The following is a 14510-nucleotide window of genomic DNA, read 5'->3' on the forward strand; positions in this document are numbered from 1 at the left end:
ATCTTCCTTGCATGGATGTCTGCTTTGCCTGGAATGCTTTTCCTCCAAGTTTCTACCTGGTTTATGCCTCTCATCAGTGAGACCATACCAAGTCACCTTTCCCCAGATTGCAGCTGTCTCCCCATTCCCCCATTTATTTTTCTCCTTAGCACTTATCATCATTCAGCATACTATTTATTTCTTCTATCTTGCTTAATATCTTCTGTTTTCCCCAAGAAAGTGAAAGATCTATGAGGAAACAGAGCTTTGTTTGTTTTGGTCACTGCTATTTCCCCATGTTTGAAGCAATTTCTGGCACATAATAAGCACTCAACAAATATTTGTGGAAATACATAGAGAAAGGATGAATGATATTGTTCTCACTGATAACTTTCACTTTATTTCTCAAAATTATTCATGGAATAAGAAGGTGAAGTTCTTTCATTTTGTCGCACTTACCTTAGATAATTTCTAAAGTTTTAAAATGCATTTTTGTTAAGATTTGGAGGAAAAAGGTATTTAGAAATTTAAAAAATAATTTTCTTTAATTCCTCTCTCAAATACTGATTTTCTTGCATCCTATGAATTTTATGCTTCTAAATATTTCTGTTAATGATCCTCACAAGAAGTGTTTGCTCTGTGAAAAAATGATTGATAAATATAAGCTGGTGCAAACAAACACCATTTTTGATCAAAGAGTGAAAAAATTATTCGCTATTTTGGCAAATTCGAACCACATACTATTTAAAAGCAATGGTGTTTTGTAACTTTCTCTGCTGAACTTCTTTATGGTTTAAAAGATAAACTTTAATCCATCATATTGCAAGATGAGCAAAGTGGGAAAGAATGAGGTTAGCTGTATTGTTATATTTCTGACTTATTTCTACACAGGGAGATATGGGACCTGTGGGACCCCAAGGACCGATGGGCACCCCTGGAATTGGGAGTCAAGGGGAACAGGTAATTGATGCTTTCTCTCTTTCCCTTTTGTACAGAACATTCTGGCCTAAACCTGCTGTTCACTGAAGGCCAGTCCTGCAAACAGCTATGAGTACATTTGATAGTGGAATTGCAATGGTATATCCAAATGCGAATGTAGGAAGGGATAAGATGGTTCCACAAGATTCTAGTTTTGAGAACTTAAAAAGACTTAAAAAATAAATGGTGTGTTTCCTGGTGCTGTGACTGTTAACATTAAAGCCTAATTTACAGGATAAGGGTTTTAGAGTTTTTAGTTTCCCTTGGGAAACTAAATATTTTATTTACCTGGTGGGTTGTATTTGTTTTTCCCCTTGAATCTTTATGACTGATGAAATCCCATTCTGTTCTGACGCCAGTAGAGTAGTGTTTCCCATTTTCTAGTCACATAGCCATCTAGGAAAACAAAAAAAAGCTAAACAAGGACCAGCATTAGAGGCACGCACTTTACTGAAGGGGCACCGTTCCTGAATAGAAGCAAACCACGGAGCAGGTTTATAAATGACTCTTGGTCCCTCTTGGTCAGAAGAAAGGAAAGGCCTGTGAGTCTGTCTTTACACTTATGGCTGGAACTTCTTCCAAATTCTTCTGATCATTACTTTTCAAGAAGCGAGGCAATTTTGTTTAGCTGAAATAATATGAAGATAATATAACATTACTATCTACCTATATAATCTCATTTAATCAAAGTGACCAACAAATCCAAATTTATTTTGAATGTCCTCTTGTGTAGAAAGTGGCAAAAAGTTTAAAATTTATGATTATGGTTTGAATTATTCCATTGCCTAGTGAACAAATATTACTTCCTTTATCTAGGATGGGTGGCTCAAACGGTAAAGAATCTGCCTGCAATGTGGGAGACCTGGGTTTTATCCCTGGATTGGGAAGATCTCCCGGAGAACGGAATGGTTACCCGCTCCAGTATTCTTGCCTGGAGAATTTCATGGATAGAGGAATCTAGTGGGCTACAGTCCATGGGGTTGCAGAGTTGGAAATGACTGAACAACGAACACTTATCTAGAATAGGGAGAGAAGAATAAGAAAAGGAGATAATTCAGAATCTCATTGTTGACATAAACTCTGAGTTTATTTCTAATTATATGCTAATTAATCAGTATTTTTTGTTGTTAATTCAAGCAACAGCCAAGTTGGATATTACTCCTTTTTCTATTTCCTTCCCCTTGGTAGAAGTCCTAGTGTAATATATCAGGAGGATTAAGGTGCAGGAGAAGCCAAGATAAATCTGTATATAAATATTTAGATAATAATTAAGAGCTGTTGGTTTTGGACTACACAAGGATCATGGTTTGACTATGCCACCAGGCATTCTCAAGCTTTGTCGTTTTCTTTGCTAGTTTCAGCTAGTTCCTGATCCTGAAAGTGACAGTGCTGTTATATCCTGGGTTTTGTGCTGTTTCTGGCACTGAGTCACCATTGTGGGGCTGAAAATGAGGTTCAAAGAAAGCCAAGCCTTTTCAGATGCTGTTTCTCAGTGGAAGTTGTTCTACAGCTTGAAAAGAAAAAAACAAACAAAAAAACACACACCTCTTTGACTTCTTTTGCTTTCTCACCCTCTTCTTTTCTTTTCCAAGAGTAAAAACCTTTCAAGGTGTATGTGACTCTATGGAGCTGACTCCTACTGGATAGGAAATTGAATGCAATGTGTCATTTGTAAACTGAACAAGCAAAAAACTTGTTTACCCTTTTAAGAAAAGGATTTATATTCTATTTAAATTTAACCTCTGCACAGGCAGCTACCCATTTTTCTTCTTATCCTTCATATAACATGCTTACCCACTGAATTACTGTTATTGTTAAATCTTCTCGTTTTTCTTATAGACATTAAGTTTCCCACTCATCTGTTTCTGGGGGAACTTCTGTTTCCAGCAACATGTTTACAATCTTTCTCAAGTGGCTTCTGCAGATTTTCATTAAATATTTGGAGGCTTGACTACTTCAAATATCTTATAAAATAAAGTGAAATATAAATAACCACATATACATGTGTACACACCTATATGTGATATCCTTTTAATTTTTTGGATCCTCACGTGGTACTTGTAGACTGTTGTAAAACTCAGGAGGGATTCCCTTCTTCTAATGGTTCAATACAAATCCTGAACCTTAGCTTTCTTAAATTGTTCAGAGTGCTTCATCTTCATCAGCCAGAGAAAAAGGGAATGATATCTGTACTTTAAAAATGAACAAGCAGACGTATCATCTAGCTGGATAAAATAGGCTCACATTTGTAACAAAATTATCATGTATTTGCAACCATTATTTGCATAATTGTGACCAGTGGGGGATAAATAAAACAGTCTTAGTTTTTCTTTCATCATCCCTTTACATTTTTTTTCAGTGGGGAAAGTTTTTTCTTTTTCCCACCACAGAAAAAAAGTTACCAGCAGGCTACAGACTTTCACATCACTTTGAGATAACAGTGAGTCATAGAATCACCTCTGGGCTTCCATGATGGCTCAGGGGTAAAAGAATCTGTCTTCAATGAAGGAGATGTGGCAGGAGCTGCGGGTTCGACCCCTGGGTTGGGAAGATTCTCTGAAGAAGGAGATGACTAACCACTCCAGTGTTCTTGCCTGGAAAATCCCATGGACAGAGGAGACTGGTGGGCTACAGTCCATGGGGCCCCCAAAGAGTCAGACTGAGCGACTACACATACATAGGATTGCCTCTAAGTTTCAAGTCAGTTTTAATTGTGTAATACAAACTATTTAGTCAATGTATGAATTTTCCTTTTAGTCTTCATTCATTTTGTATGAGCTTGTGGTCCATGGGATGGAATGTACTTCTGATCCCTCCCAGGCCAAATCAAGGATGGGAGGATGGGATCAGGTGGGAAGGGCATGGAGGTTCTTTCTTGGCTGGTCTGTTGTCAGATGGCTTTGTGTCTTCTGGTCTTGACAGATGTTTGATGCTGACATTCTTCCTGGTGGGGTTCCACACTGCCCCTCCTGGACACTGACAAAGGACTCTTTTCCTCCAGCTGTTTCTCCCCATCAGCCTCTGCTTTTCTGGGAATATATTTACTCTATATGGACTCTCTCAGCTGGAGTTCCATTATTCTTCCAGGTCCTCTTGGACAGAAATCAAAGCAGTTCCAGGCCAACTCTAGGAATCTAGAGTACATCTGGTCCACAGGAAAAAAAGCTTGCATGGCCTTTGCACTGAGAAACTCTGGGTGCACAGGCTCACCCCATGCTGGTCCTCTCTTAGCTATCAGAGCATATTTTAGCTTTCTTCCATACGAGTCAGACACTGGTCCATTGTGTTCCAGAAACAAAAATCAAGGTCTCCCAGTGGTTTCATTGATGTTCCCTTTCTATAACGTGGTAAACTTCTCCCCATTTTCTCCAAAGAAAACACTTTAGGAGACTGTTTTCTCTGGAGAAGACCTTATTAAATCCTATATCTTCTCCTTTTTTATACCCACAATGTGAATGGGAGGCAAGTATTAGAACATTCTTCAGTTTGGTGTTTGCAGGCTTTTGCTTCTTAGAGCCTAGGTCAAATTTTTAATTTCACATCATGATAGATATCACTTGGTACAGCTAGGATACAGGTTTGCCTGTATGTGACTGAGAGGTGAAATAGGTTAATAAGATGAAACTGCATTTCTCCTGCTTAAAACTCCAAGTTGGTGTGTTGTCTCTGTTCGTTAGGGTCTTCGGAGGTTCTGGCTTCTTCTTTCTTGTTAGTCTGACATTCTAAGAGTGCTTTCCCCATCCACCTGATCCAGGATAGGCAGGCACCGTGTCTTCACTTCAGCAAGGGGAAGGGGAACAGGGATGCAGAAGCATATCCTTCCTTTAGCGTGAACAAGAAATTGCACAAATCCCCTCATTCACATCCCATTGGATAGAATACAGGCAATATCCACTGCAACAGGGATTAGGAAAGGTGGTTTTTACTCTAAGCAGAAATGCAGGCCAGTTAAAATTACTCTTACTATGGAAAAATGGTAGAATTGCATATTATGGTTCCACTAGCAGCCTCAGCCACCCATTCAATAAGTATTAATTGAGTACAAGTAATCGACTGTGGGATGCGAACTGAACTTTTACTTCAGAGGATTTGAAACTTCTCTTGTTTAAATTCCTTCTTAATTTCACTAATATTATTCTTTAAATTTTATTTTAAAGGGAATCCAAGGTCCTATTGGCCCACCTGGTCCACAGGGTCCCCCAGGACAAGGCTTACCTGGTCCCAAGGTAACTTTCTAAATGAGAAAAGAGTTTAACCTATTTTCTAGCTGTTGCTTTCTGGTCAGTGACCAGTGCATTTGGATGGCAGCAAAGGGGATGAACTTCAACATCAGAGATCTCTATTTAATGCAAAATGCTACTGATATTCCTAATGGTTTAGAAAATGTAATGTGCATTCTTTATGCTCTTAGAAGCTTTCACATTTGTCCCCTGGCATCCGGTGGAAGGCTGATTATAGGATTCCCACTCCCTTCCCCATACTAAAATCTTAGGATGCTCCAGTCCCTTAATCTAGTCATATCTCCCTGTATTTTAAAAATCATCTCTGCTGCTGCTAAGTCGCTTCAGTCATGTCTGACTCTGTGTGACTCCATAGACGGCAGCCCACCAGGCTTCCCCGTCCCTGGGATTCTCTAGGCAAGAACACTGGAGTGGGTTGCCATTTCCTTCTCCAATGCGTGAACTAAAAATCATCTCTAGACAACTTCTAATACCAAATACATTGTAAATGTTACAAAGCATGTAGTTGCTGGCATGTGGCAAACTCAGGTTTTGCTTTTGGAAATTTTTGAAATTTCTTTCCTGAGTATTTTCCAACCAAGGTTGGTTAAACTGTAGCAGAGTCCAAGCTCATACCACTTGCTGCATGAAGGGCCAATAAGTCGAGAGGCACAGTTTTGGGGAGAGGAACAACTTTTTTCAGAAAGCAAACAAACTGAGAAGATGGTGCACTAATGTTCTAAAGAACCATCCTAATTTGGGATAGAATTCAAGCTTCTTTATTGTTAAGGAAGGGGGGAGCTGGAAGGGGTTAAGATCAAGAAGAGAAGGACGACCACAGTGATGGTCCAAGGAGAGTTGTGATAACATTTTGTTCTTGGTCAGTTGACCTGAGTCTGGTCCTGATGTTCCTATAAATCTTGACAAGACAATCGATATTTTTGTTCATACTTTCTTATATCATGTGAGGTAAGTTTGCACAACCTGTAATCTGCAAGCAGAACCCCTTTAGTAATTAACAAGTCTACATGCAGACCTGAGCAGAAGCTCATGGCTCAGCGATTAAAGCAGCAGAACAGATAGGTACAATATGGAGTCAGAGATGCTTAGCTTCTACAAGCAAGAGGCAGGTGATGGAGGAGGATCTTAGTTCTTAAAGAACAACTCAGACATATCCATCAGATTGTTATGTCAGTTCTTAAGATTTAAAGTTCCTAAAGAGAAGGAACTGCTTTATCACTGAACTATTGTCACTACTTTTCTTGTTTAATTGGTTTTCCTTTGTTTCTGCATTCCTTCACTTCCCTAATTAGTAACTGCCTGTGCCTGCTCTTTGAAACTCAGGGAAGGCCCAGGCGACTCAAGTCTTTATCTACAAACAAGAAGTGGGGGAAATGGAGGAGCTTTGAACCTAGGAAGGGTCCACAGGGTCCTGCTCAGTTCCAATCCCCCCTTTTCTTTGATACTTCTTAATCCTAATGGGAACAGGGCAGACAAGAAAGGGAATCAAGTTTTGGATAGAGAGGCTAATCACAAACTCAGCAGAGGGACTTAATTTTATGGGGACTCTTTCAAATCCACAAATGTGGAACCGGTGGCTACCGAGGAGGCAGACTATACTTACACATCTTAATTTATTGTTTTTATTACTTTTACTTGTGAGATCCTATTCAAGCAACTCAAGCAGTAATGTCAGTAGAGGTTACTGTGGGTTGGCTAGTTTTTATTCTCACCAATGACCCCACAGTAGGTCCAACAACCAAAATGTTTAGAGATATGGAGTTGGAAATAACCTAGCCAGTAAAAGTTTTCTATGAACGGGGAGGCAATTTGTCTTTTAAATTATTTATCCTTTGGGGAGAGGCATGACACTGTTTAACCAGCTGTTCCTAATGTTGCTTCAAAGAATCACTGCTCCTGCTCCTGCTAAGTCACTTCAGTCATGTCCGACTCTGTGCAACCCCATCCCTGGGATTCTCCAGGCAAGAACACTGGAGTGGGTTGCCATTTCCTTCTCAAAGAATCACTAAGCATTATTACATAAACACTTCTCTGAGTGTTTCCCTTGTGGCTCAGCTGGTAAAGAATCTGCCTGCAATGTGGGAGACCTGAGTTCAATCCCTGGGTCAGGAAGATCCCCTGGAGAAGGGAAAGGCTACCCACTCCAGTATTCTGGGCTGGAGAATCCATGGACTGTATAGTCTATGGGGTCGCAAAGAGTCGGACACGACTGAGCGACTTTCACTACACTTCTCTGAGAGTACCTTCCTTTCAGTAGATTCCTTTGAGAGTCCCTTGTGAGAAGTAGCTCAATAGAATACAGTGACTGTCCTTGAAATTTCTGATTTGAGCTCAATAGTGAAAGCTCAGGTTGTTCTCTCTGGTTACGATACTGCTTTGGGTCAGCAGTGATCTTGGTCTCTCGTGTCAATTATAGTTGCTTGTGGGTTATAACTGCCGATCTTTTCCAGGTGCCCTTCTTGGGGACTCAAAGTCAATTTTGAGTATTATGCACAGCCTGTCTTTTAAATCAGACCATATATACATATATATGTACATATATATATTTGCCTGAAATATATCTGTATTTGAATAGATAAATGCATATACACACATATGGGAATGGAGCCTATGAAACTCAGGTTTATCTTATTTTGCTGATATGTTTTGCTCTTAGGAGGTCAAAGGCAGGTATATGTTATTTTTATTTTGGTGCTAGAATCAAATACTCTTTAAATACTCTTTCCTCACTAGGGAGAAGTTGGCCAGATGGGCCCTACAGGCCCTAGAGGACCAATGGGACTTGGACTACAAGGTCCAAAGGTGAGTTGTCTAAGCTAGTTGGAGGTATTTATGTCATATTATAGAAAGCTTCATTTATATCCAGAGGCGATTATTTATTCAGAAAAGAGTCTGATGCTCAAGTCATATGGTTTAAGAAGAGCCAAAATAGTAGTTTATTTTAATGACAACTATGTTTCTGTTATTAACTCACTAGCATTAGAAGTCCTCTCTCACCGCTTTCAGAGTGATTCTTTAAGGACATTGTTGCCTGCCGTATTATAGAAGTTTCGTAGAATTTCAGTAAAGCTTACTTCCCTTCTCTTGTTTTGTGGCTGGCTCCTTCTCATTCTTCAGGTCTCAACTCAAAAGATACTTCCTCAAAATTCATGTACTAAACCTAAAGTATGTTCTCCCCACTATTGTTACCCAGTTATTTAAAAGCACGCTGTTTGTTCCCTTGATTTTACCACTTAACTTGCATGTTTTTTGAATTACTCTCCATTGTACTACACCCTCTAGAAATGCACTGCCCTCTAGAAACAGCAGGCACTTGCCACATGGCGTTACCGAATACTTGACATGTGGCTGGTATGAACTGAGGGGTGCCACAAAGGTATTCTACACTCTGGATTATAAAGCTTGGTACAAAAAATCAATGTAAACTATATGATCAATATATTTGTATATGGAGCACATGTTGAAATGACAAAATTTCAGATGTATTAAGTAAAATATATTATTAGAATTGTCTTTATCTCTTTCTTTTAAAGTTGTAAATGTGGCTATTAATCAAATTATAATTACATATATGGCTTGCTCTATATTTCCACTGAACAGTACTACTCCACTGGGGCAGAGACTTTGTTTCCTTTTCTTCTTTATTACTGAATCCTCAGTTTGAGGGACACAATAGGTACTCAATAAGTGCTGTTGAATAATAAACGAATCCTTGTTTTACCCTTCACAATTTCTAGAACTCATCCTGAAGGCATCTAGAATCTGGCAAGCCATGCTGAGGATTAAAAGCCATCATTGTTCTGAAGTCACAGTCATGATTCTTAAGAGAGTTTGGGTATTAAAATAATATGTAAGATACAGTCTAAGACAAATATATACAAGTTTCATATACATAAACATATAATTGCAAGAGACAAAAAATATACAAATATAGTGATAATAGCTGCCATTTGCTGAATGGTTTGGCTTTGTCACATAATGTGCTAAGTACTAAATATGCCAGGTACATATATATCTATATACATATATATACATTTATGTCTATACATGTCTCTAGTATATATGTGTATATATACATATTATGTCATTTAATGCCAATTTCAGAGGGGCCATATAGGTTAGCAAGACTATGAAGCACTTAGACTACCTGAATTCAAATCCAAATCTTGCACTAAATAGATATGCAATCTTAAGCTTCTCTAATTTTAAAAAATGAAATACTTAAAATATACTCACTATTGTAGAGAATAACAAAGAACACCCATGTATCCCACAACCCAGCTTTATCAAATATCAACATTTTGCCACATGTATTCTAAAATGTTTTAAAGAAGTATTATAGACATAGCTGAAGGTCTCTGTCTGTGCTCCCCAATTCTGCTGTCCCCCTTTCCCTCCCCAGACATAATCATTATCATGAATTATTGTTTATCATTCTTTCAAAGTTTATATGATTCTCCCACAATTTTATTCATAAGCCATATATTGCTTTTTTGTATTCTTGAACTTTACATAATATATCATTTGGCAATATATTTATATTTAGCCTTATGTGTTGTGCTTTTATATGCCTTTGATTCAGTTTAATTGCTTTATGATATGACACTGCATAAGAATACTTCATTACTGATAGATGTTTAAATTACTTTCTATTTTGTGCATTTGCCAATAATGCTGCCATAAACATTCTCTGGGTTTTGTCTTGTGTAAGTATATAAATTTCTCCTATCAGTAGATGACAGATTGCTGTGAACTGGAAGATCACAGAGTATACAAGTTTTCAATTTTCATATTGTGAAAAGCCTGCCCCAAAGAAACAATGGGTACAGTGTTCGAACCAGTTTACCCTCCTTCCAGCAACAGATAGCAATGCCCTTTTCGCTACATTCTTGCCAGTGTGAAATGTGTAAAAAAAATACATCTCATTGGTTCAGTTCTTATTCCCTGATAACTAACTGAACAGTTTTTGACTGCTTAATAGACCTTACTTTTTCTTTTTTATAAATTCCTGTAGATACTCACTTTTTGGATATTGAATATTCCTCTCATAGCTTAAGATATGGCTTATCTTTTTCACTTTACTTACAGTGCTTTTCACTGCATAGAAGTTTTTGATTTTGATGTATTTCTATCCTTTTATGGTTTTAGTTTTTGGAATATTATTTTAAAACATTTCTTGAACCCAAAGTCGTAATATATTTTAACATATTTTCTTTTAAAAGTATTGGTGTTTTACTTTTTAAAATTTATGTCTTTAATACACTTGGAATTTATTTTTGTGGCTAGGACAAGGTAAGGAATCTATTTTTCCCTATATGATAACCATATATCCTAGCATCAGTTATTAAATCGCCACACTGACTTGTAATACCTCCAATGCTATGTAGCAAATTTCCATATGTGTGAGTATCAGTGCCTGAGTGATGCTACTGATCTATGCCACTCCATTTGCCTATTAATATCTCTCAGTGCTACTATCTCTCTGTCTGGATTATGACAGATTTATAATGCTTTATCATCCATAGGGAAAATACTCTCATCTTCTTCCCTGGCTATTCTTGGTTCTAGCATATACATTTTAGAAATGGCTTGTCAAATTTGACAAAATATTCCATTGGAGTTTTTGAAATTGAACTGAAACTTCAAATTAAACATTGAGTCTTTCAAACCATAGAGTAAAACTCTCTACTTTTTCACAAAAATAGTTTTCATTTTATCCATAAACATCTTCTACTTTTTTTAGTTAAAAAGGTACCTTGGGTAAATTTTTATGATTGTGAATTGTTTCCTTTTTTTGTACTTTTCAATTAACTATAATGTGTCTATAGGGAAAATACTGTCTTGTTATTGTCTTATTTTGCTATATTGATTTTTGTATCCACTCACTCGATATAATTTTTTATTTCTAATTGTAAAGTCTCTTGCTTTTTAACTCCTTGTGAACATAGGCATATTGTCTAAAAATAAAAACAATTATGCCTATTCCTTTCCAGTTCTTTTTCTTATTCACTTTTTACCATTTTATACTGCTAGGATTCCCAATGCAATATTTAAAGGAAGTGGATGTGCTCCTAAAATTTCACTTTTAAATGTGACATTTGCTGTAGGTTTTTGACAGATACTATTAGGTTAAGGCGATTCTCTATTTCAATTGTACCAAAATTTGCTTACTAGTCATACGTGAGTATTGGATTTTACCAGATTTTTCATCTACTAAGATAATCATATTATTGTTCTCTTTTAATTTGTTAATAATACATTTCAAGATTTTTGAGATGTTGAAACATCCTGACATTCTTTGAGATAAACTCAATTGATTATGATGTATATTTTTAATAACAATAATTCAATTGATTAATCTTTTATTCAGGATTTGTGCACCCACTTTAAATAATTATATTTATTGCGTGACTAACATACAATAAAAGCACATGACTAAAGTGTTCAATTTGGTAAGTTTTGACATAGGTGTGTGTATATATATCTATATCTAGATATATATGTTCTTGAGGATGATAAAAGCATGTATCACCACATAATAAATTATTATGTATTTACTTGTAATATCATCCTTTCATCTCTTCCTAATGTCTCCTATCTTTATTGATCTGTTTTCTGTAGATCTGCTTTCCTATCATCTGGTAATCACTGATTTCTGCTTTCTGTTATCAGAGATTAGTTTACATTTCCTAGAATTTCATATAAGTAGCATAATTTACTATACACTTTCTTCCAATCTTTTTTCACTCAGGAACTTATTTTGAAATCTGTGTTTAACATATATAATAAGTTGTTTTTATTTATTGCTGAATAGAACTCCATTGTATGTATATAGTGCAGTTTGGTCATCCATTCACCTCTTAGTGACAATTTGGTTTTCTCCAGCTTTTTATTATAGATAAAGCTCTTATGAATATTTATGTACATGTCTTTGTACAGACATATGTTTTCCTTTTTGGGGGGTAAAAACCTAGGAGTGAAATAGCTGGCTCATATAATAAGTATCTATTTAGCTTTTCAAGTAACTGTTAAATTGGTTTCCAAAAGAGTCTGCATTCTGTCTATATTTTCACTGGGTATAGAATTCTATACTGATGGCTTTTTCTTCTTAAAAAAATTTTTTTTAATATATTTATTTATTTGGCTGTACCAGGTCTTAGTTGCAGCCTGTGGGATCTAGTTTCCTGACCAGGAATTAATTAAGCTCCCTGCATGGGAGCTCAGAGTCTTTGCTACTGGACCACCAGGAAAGTCTCCCTTTTTTTCCCCCCAGTACTTTCATGTTGGTCCACTGTCTTCTCACTTGCAGTATTTCTGATGAGAAATCTGTTGTAATCTATACATTTTTCTCATTGCTGCTGCTGCTAAGTCACTTCAATCGTGTCCGACTCTGTGCGACCCCATAGACAGCAGCCCGCCAGGCTCCCCCGTCCCTGGGATTCTCCAGGCAAGAACACTGGAGTGGGTTGCCATTTCCTTCTCCAATGAATGAAAGTGAAAAGTGAAAGTGAAGTCGCTCAGTCTTGTCCTACTCTTTGTGACCCCATGGACTGCAGCCCACCAGGCTCCTCCATCCATGGGATCTTCCAGGAAAGAGTACTGGAGTGGGCTGCCATTGCCTTCTCCATAATGTCTCTTTTCTCTGGTTACTTTTGAGATTTTTCTCTGTATCACTGGCTTTTGAGCCATGCGATTCTAATGTGCCTTAATTCAATTTTCTTTATATTTCTTATGTTTGAATTCCATTGTTCTTCTTGGTTCTTTGAGTTATTGACTTCATGAAATTTGGAAAATATTAGGTTAGCACTTCTTGAAATATTCCCCACCCTCAACCTTTAGCTAGGAAACTCCCACTTAAATTTGAAGGCTTGAAGTTTTCTCACAGTTCTCTGATGCTCTGCTTATTCTTATTCAGTCCATTTTCTTTATGTTTCTTTTTGTCTTTGTTTTTTAAATTAATTTATTTATTTTAATTGGAGGCTAATTAAAATATTGTGGTGGTTTTTATCATACATTGACATGAATCAGTCACAGGTGTACATGTGTCCCCCCATCCCAAACCCGCCTCCCACTGTTTCATTTTGAGTAGAGTTTATTGCTATATCTTTCAGTTTGTTAATCTTTTCTTCTGTGATGTCTAATCTGCTTTTAATTCTATCTGGTGTATTTTTATCTCATACTTTGCAATTTTCAACTCTAGAAGTTCAAGTTGTATCCTTCAATATCTTTCATGTCTATTAACAAGTTTTAATTTTCCTTTAGTTTCCTGAACATATGGAATGCAGTATAATAACTGTCTTAATGTTATCCATAAATTCTATCACCTGAGTCATGTTTCTGCAGCTTTTCTGAATCCTCAATAGCTTTTGATTATCTGCCAAACATTGTGAATTTTACCTTTTTAGGTGCTAGATATTTTTTGTATTCCTATAAATATTTTTGAGCTTCTTTTCTTAGATGCTTCTACATTACTTGAAAACAGTTGGAACATTCTGATCTTGCTTTTAAGATTTATTAGGTAGGACAGGAGCAGTATCTAGTCTGGGGCTAATTTTCCCCCACTACGAAGGCAATACTCTTTTAAGAACTCATCTATGCCCTCAGCACTGTGAAATTTTTTCTTGCCACTGGGAGCAGGCACCCTATCTTTCCTGCTATTAGTTCTCTGATCCTTTCAAGTGGTTGTTTTCATAGCCTGGGGTAATTTCTTCACTCTGCGCTGAACAGTATCCACCTAAATACTCAAGGGGGATGCCCGTAGATCTTCATAGTTCTGTTTATGTCACTCCTTCCTCTCTGGTAATCTATTTTGTGAATTTCTGATATCTTGGCTTGCCCAGACTCCCACCTTTGTCTCCTTAAATTAGAGAGACTTCTGGACTTGCCCTGGATTCTCTCTCCCTGGACAATGGCCTGGAAACTTTATCCGGATAGTAAACTTGGGAAACTGTAGCATGAATGTCATTGTTTCATATATTTTGTTATTGCTTTTTTAGTTGCATCAGGTGGGAGGTTAAATCTAGTTCCTACCCCTCCAAGGCTTCCCTGGTGGCTCAGATGGTAAAGTATACACCTCAATGCAGGAGACCTGGGTTCAACCCCTAAGTTGGAAAGATCCCCTGGAGAAGAGAATGGCAACCCACTCCAGTATTCTTGCCTGGAGAATCCATGGACAGAGGAGCCTGGCAGGCTACTGTCCATGGGGTCACAAACAGCTGGACATGACTGAGCAACACACACACATACACACACACACACTCTTACATTTACATGAGAACCTTAAGTTGGAATGTTTTTCTTAGGTAGACTGGT

At 37.2% G+C, this 14510-nt stretch overlaps 1 protein-coding gene across 3 annotated transcripts in view; it reads left to right on the top strand.

Annotated features, from left to right (window-relative positions):
• Positions 1–14510, top strand: part of COL28A1 (collagen type XXVIII alpha 1 chain) — a 186720-nt gene that overhangs the window by 61980 nt on the left and 110230 nt on the right. For all 3 annotated transcript variants that reach the window (XM_020898977.2, XM_020898978.2, XM_070471132.1), the window contains exons 16-18: positions 871–939; positions 5115–5183; positions 7932–8000. In XM_020898977.2, the coding sequence (XP_020754636.2) occupies positions 871–939; positions 5115–5183; positions 7932–8000 (207 nt within the window). The remainder of the gene's footprint in view (positions 1–870; positions 940–5114; positions 5184–7931; positions 8001–14510) is intronic.

This window comes from Odocoileus virginianus, chromosome 1 (genome assembly GCF_023699985.2).
Source record: "Odocoileus virginianus isolate 20LAN1187 ecotype Illinois chromosome 1, Ovbor_1.2, whole genome shotgun sequence".
Taxonomy (NCBI): Eukaryota; Metazoa; Chordata; class Mammalia; order Artiodactyla; family Cervidae; genus Odocoileus; species Odocoileus virginianus.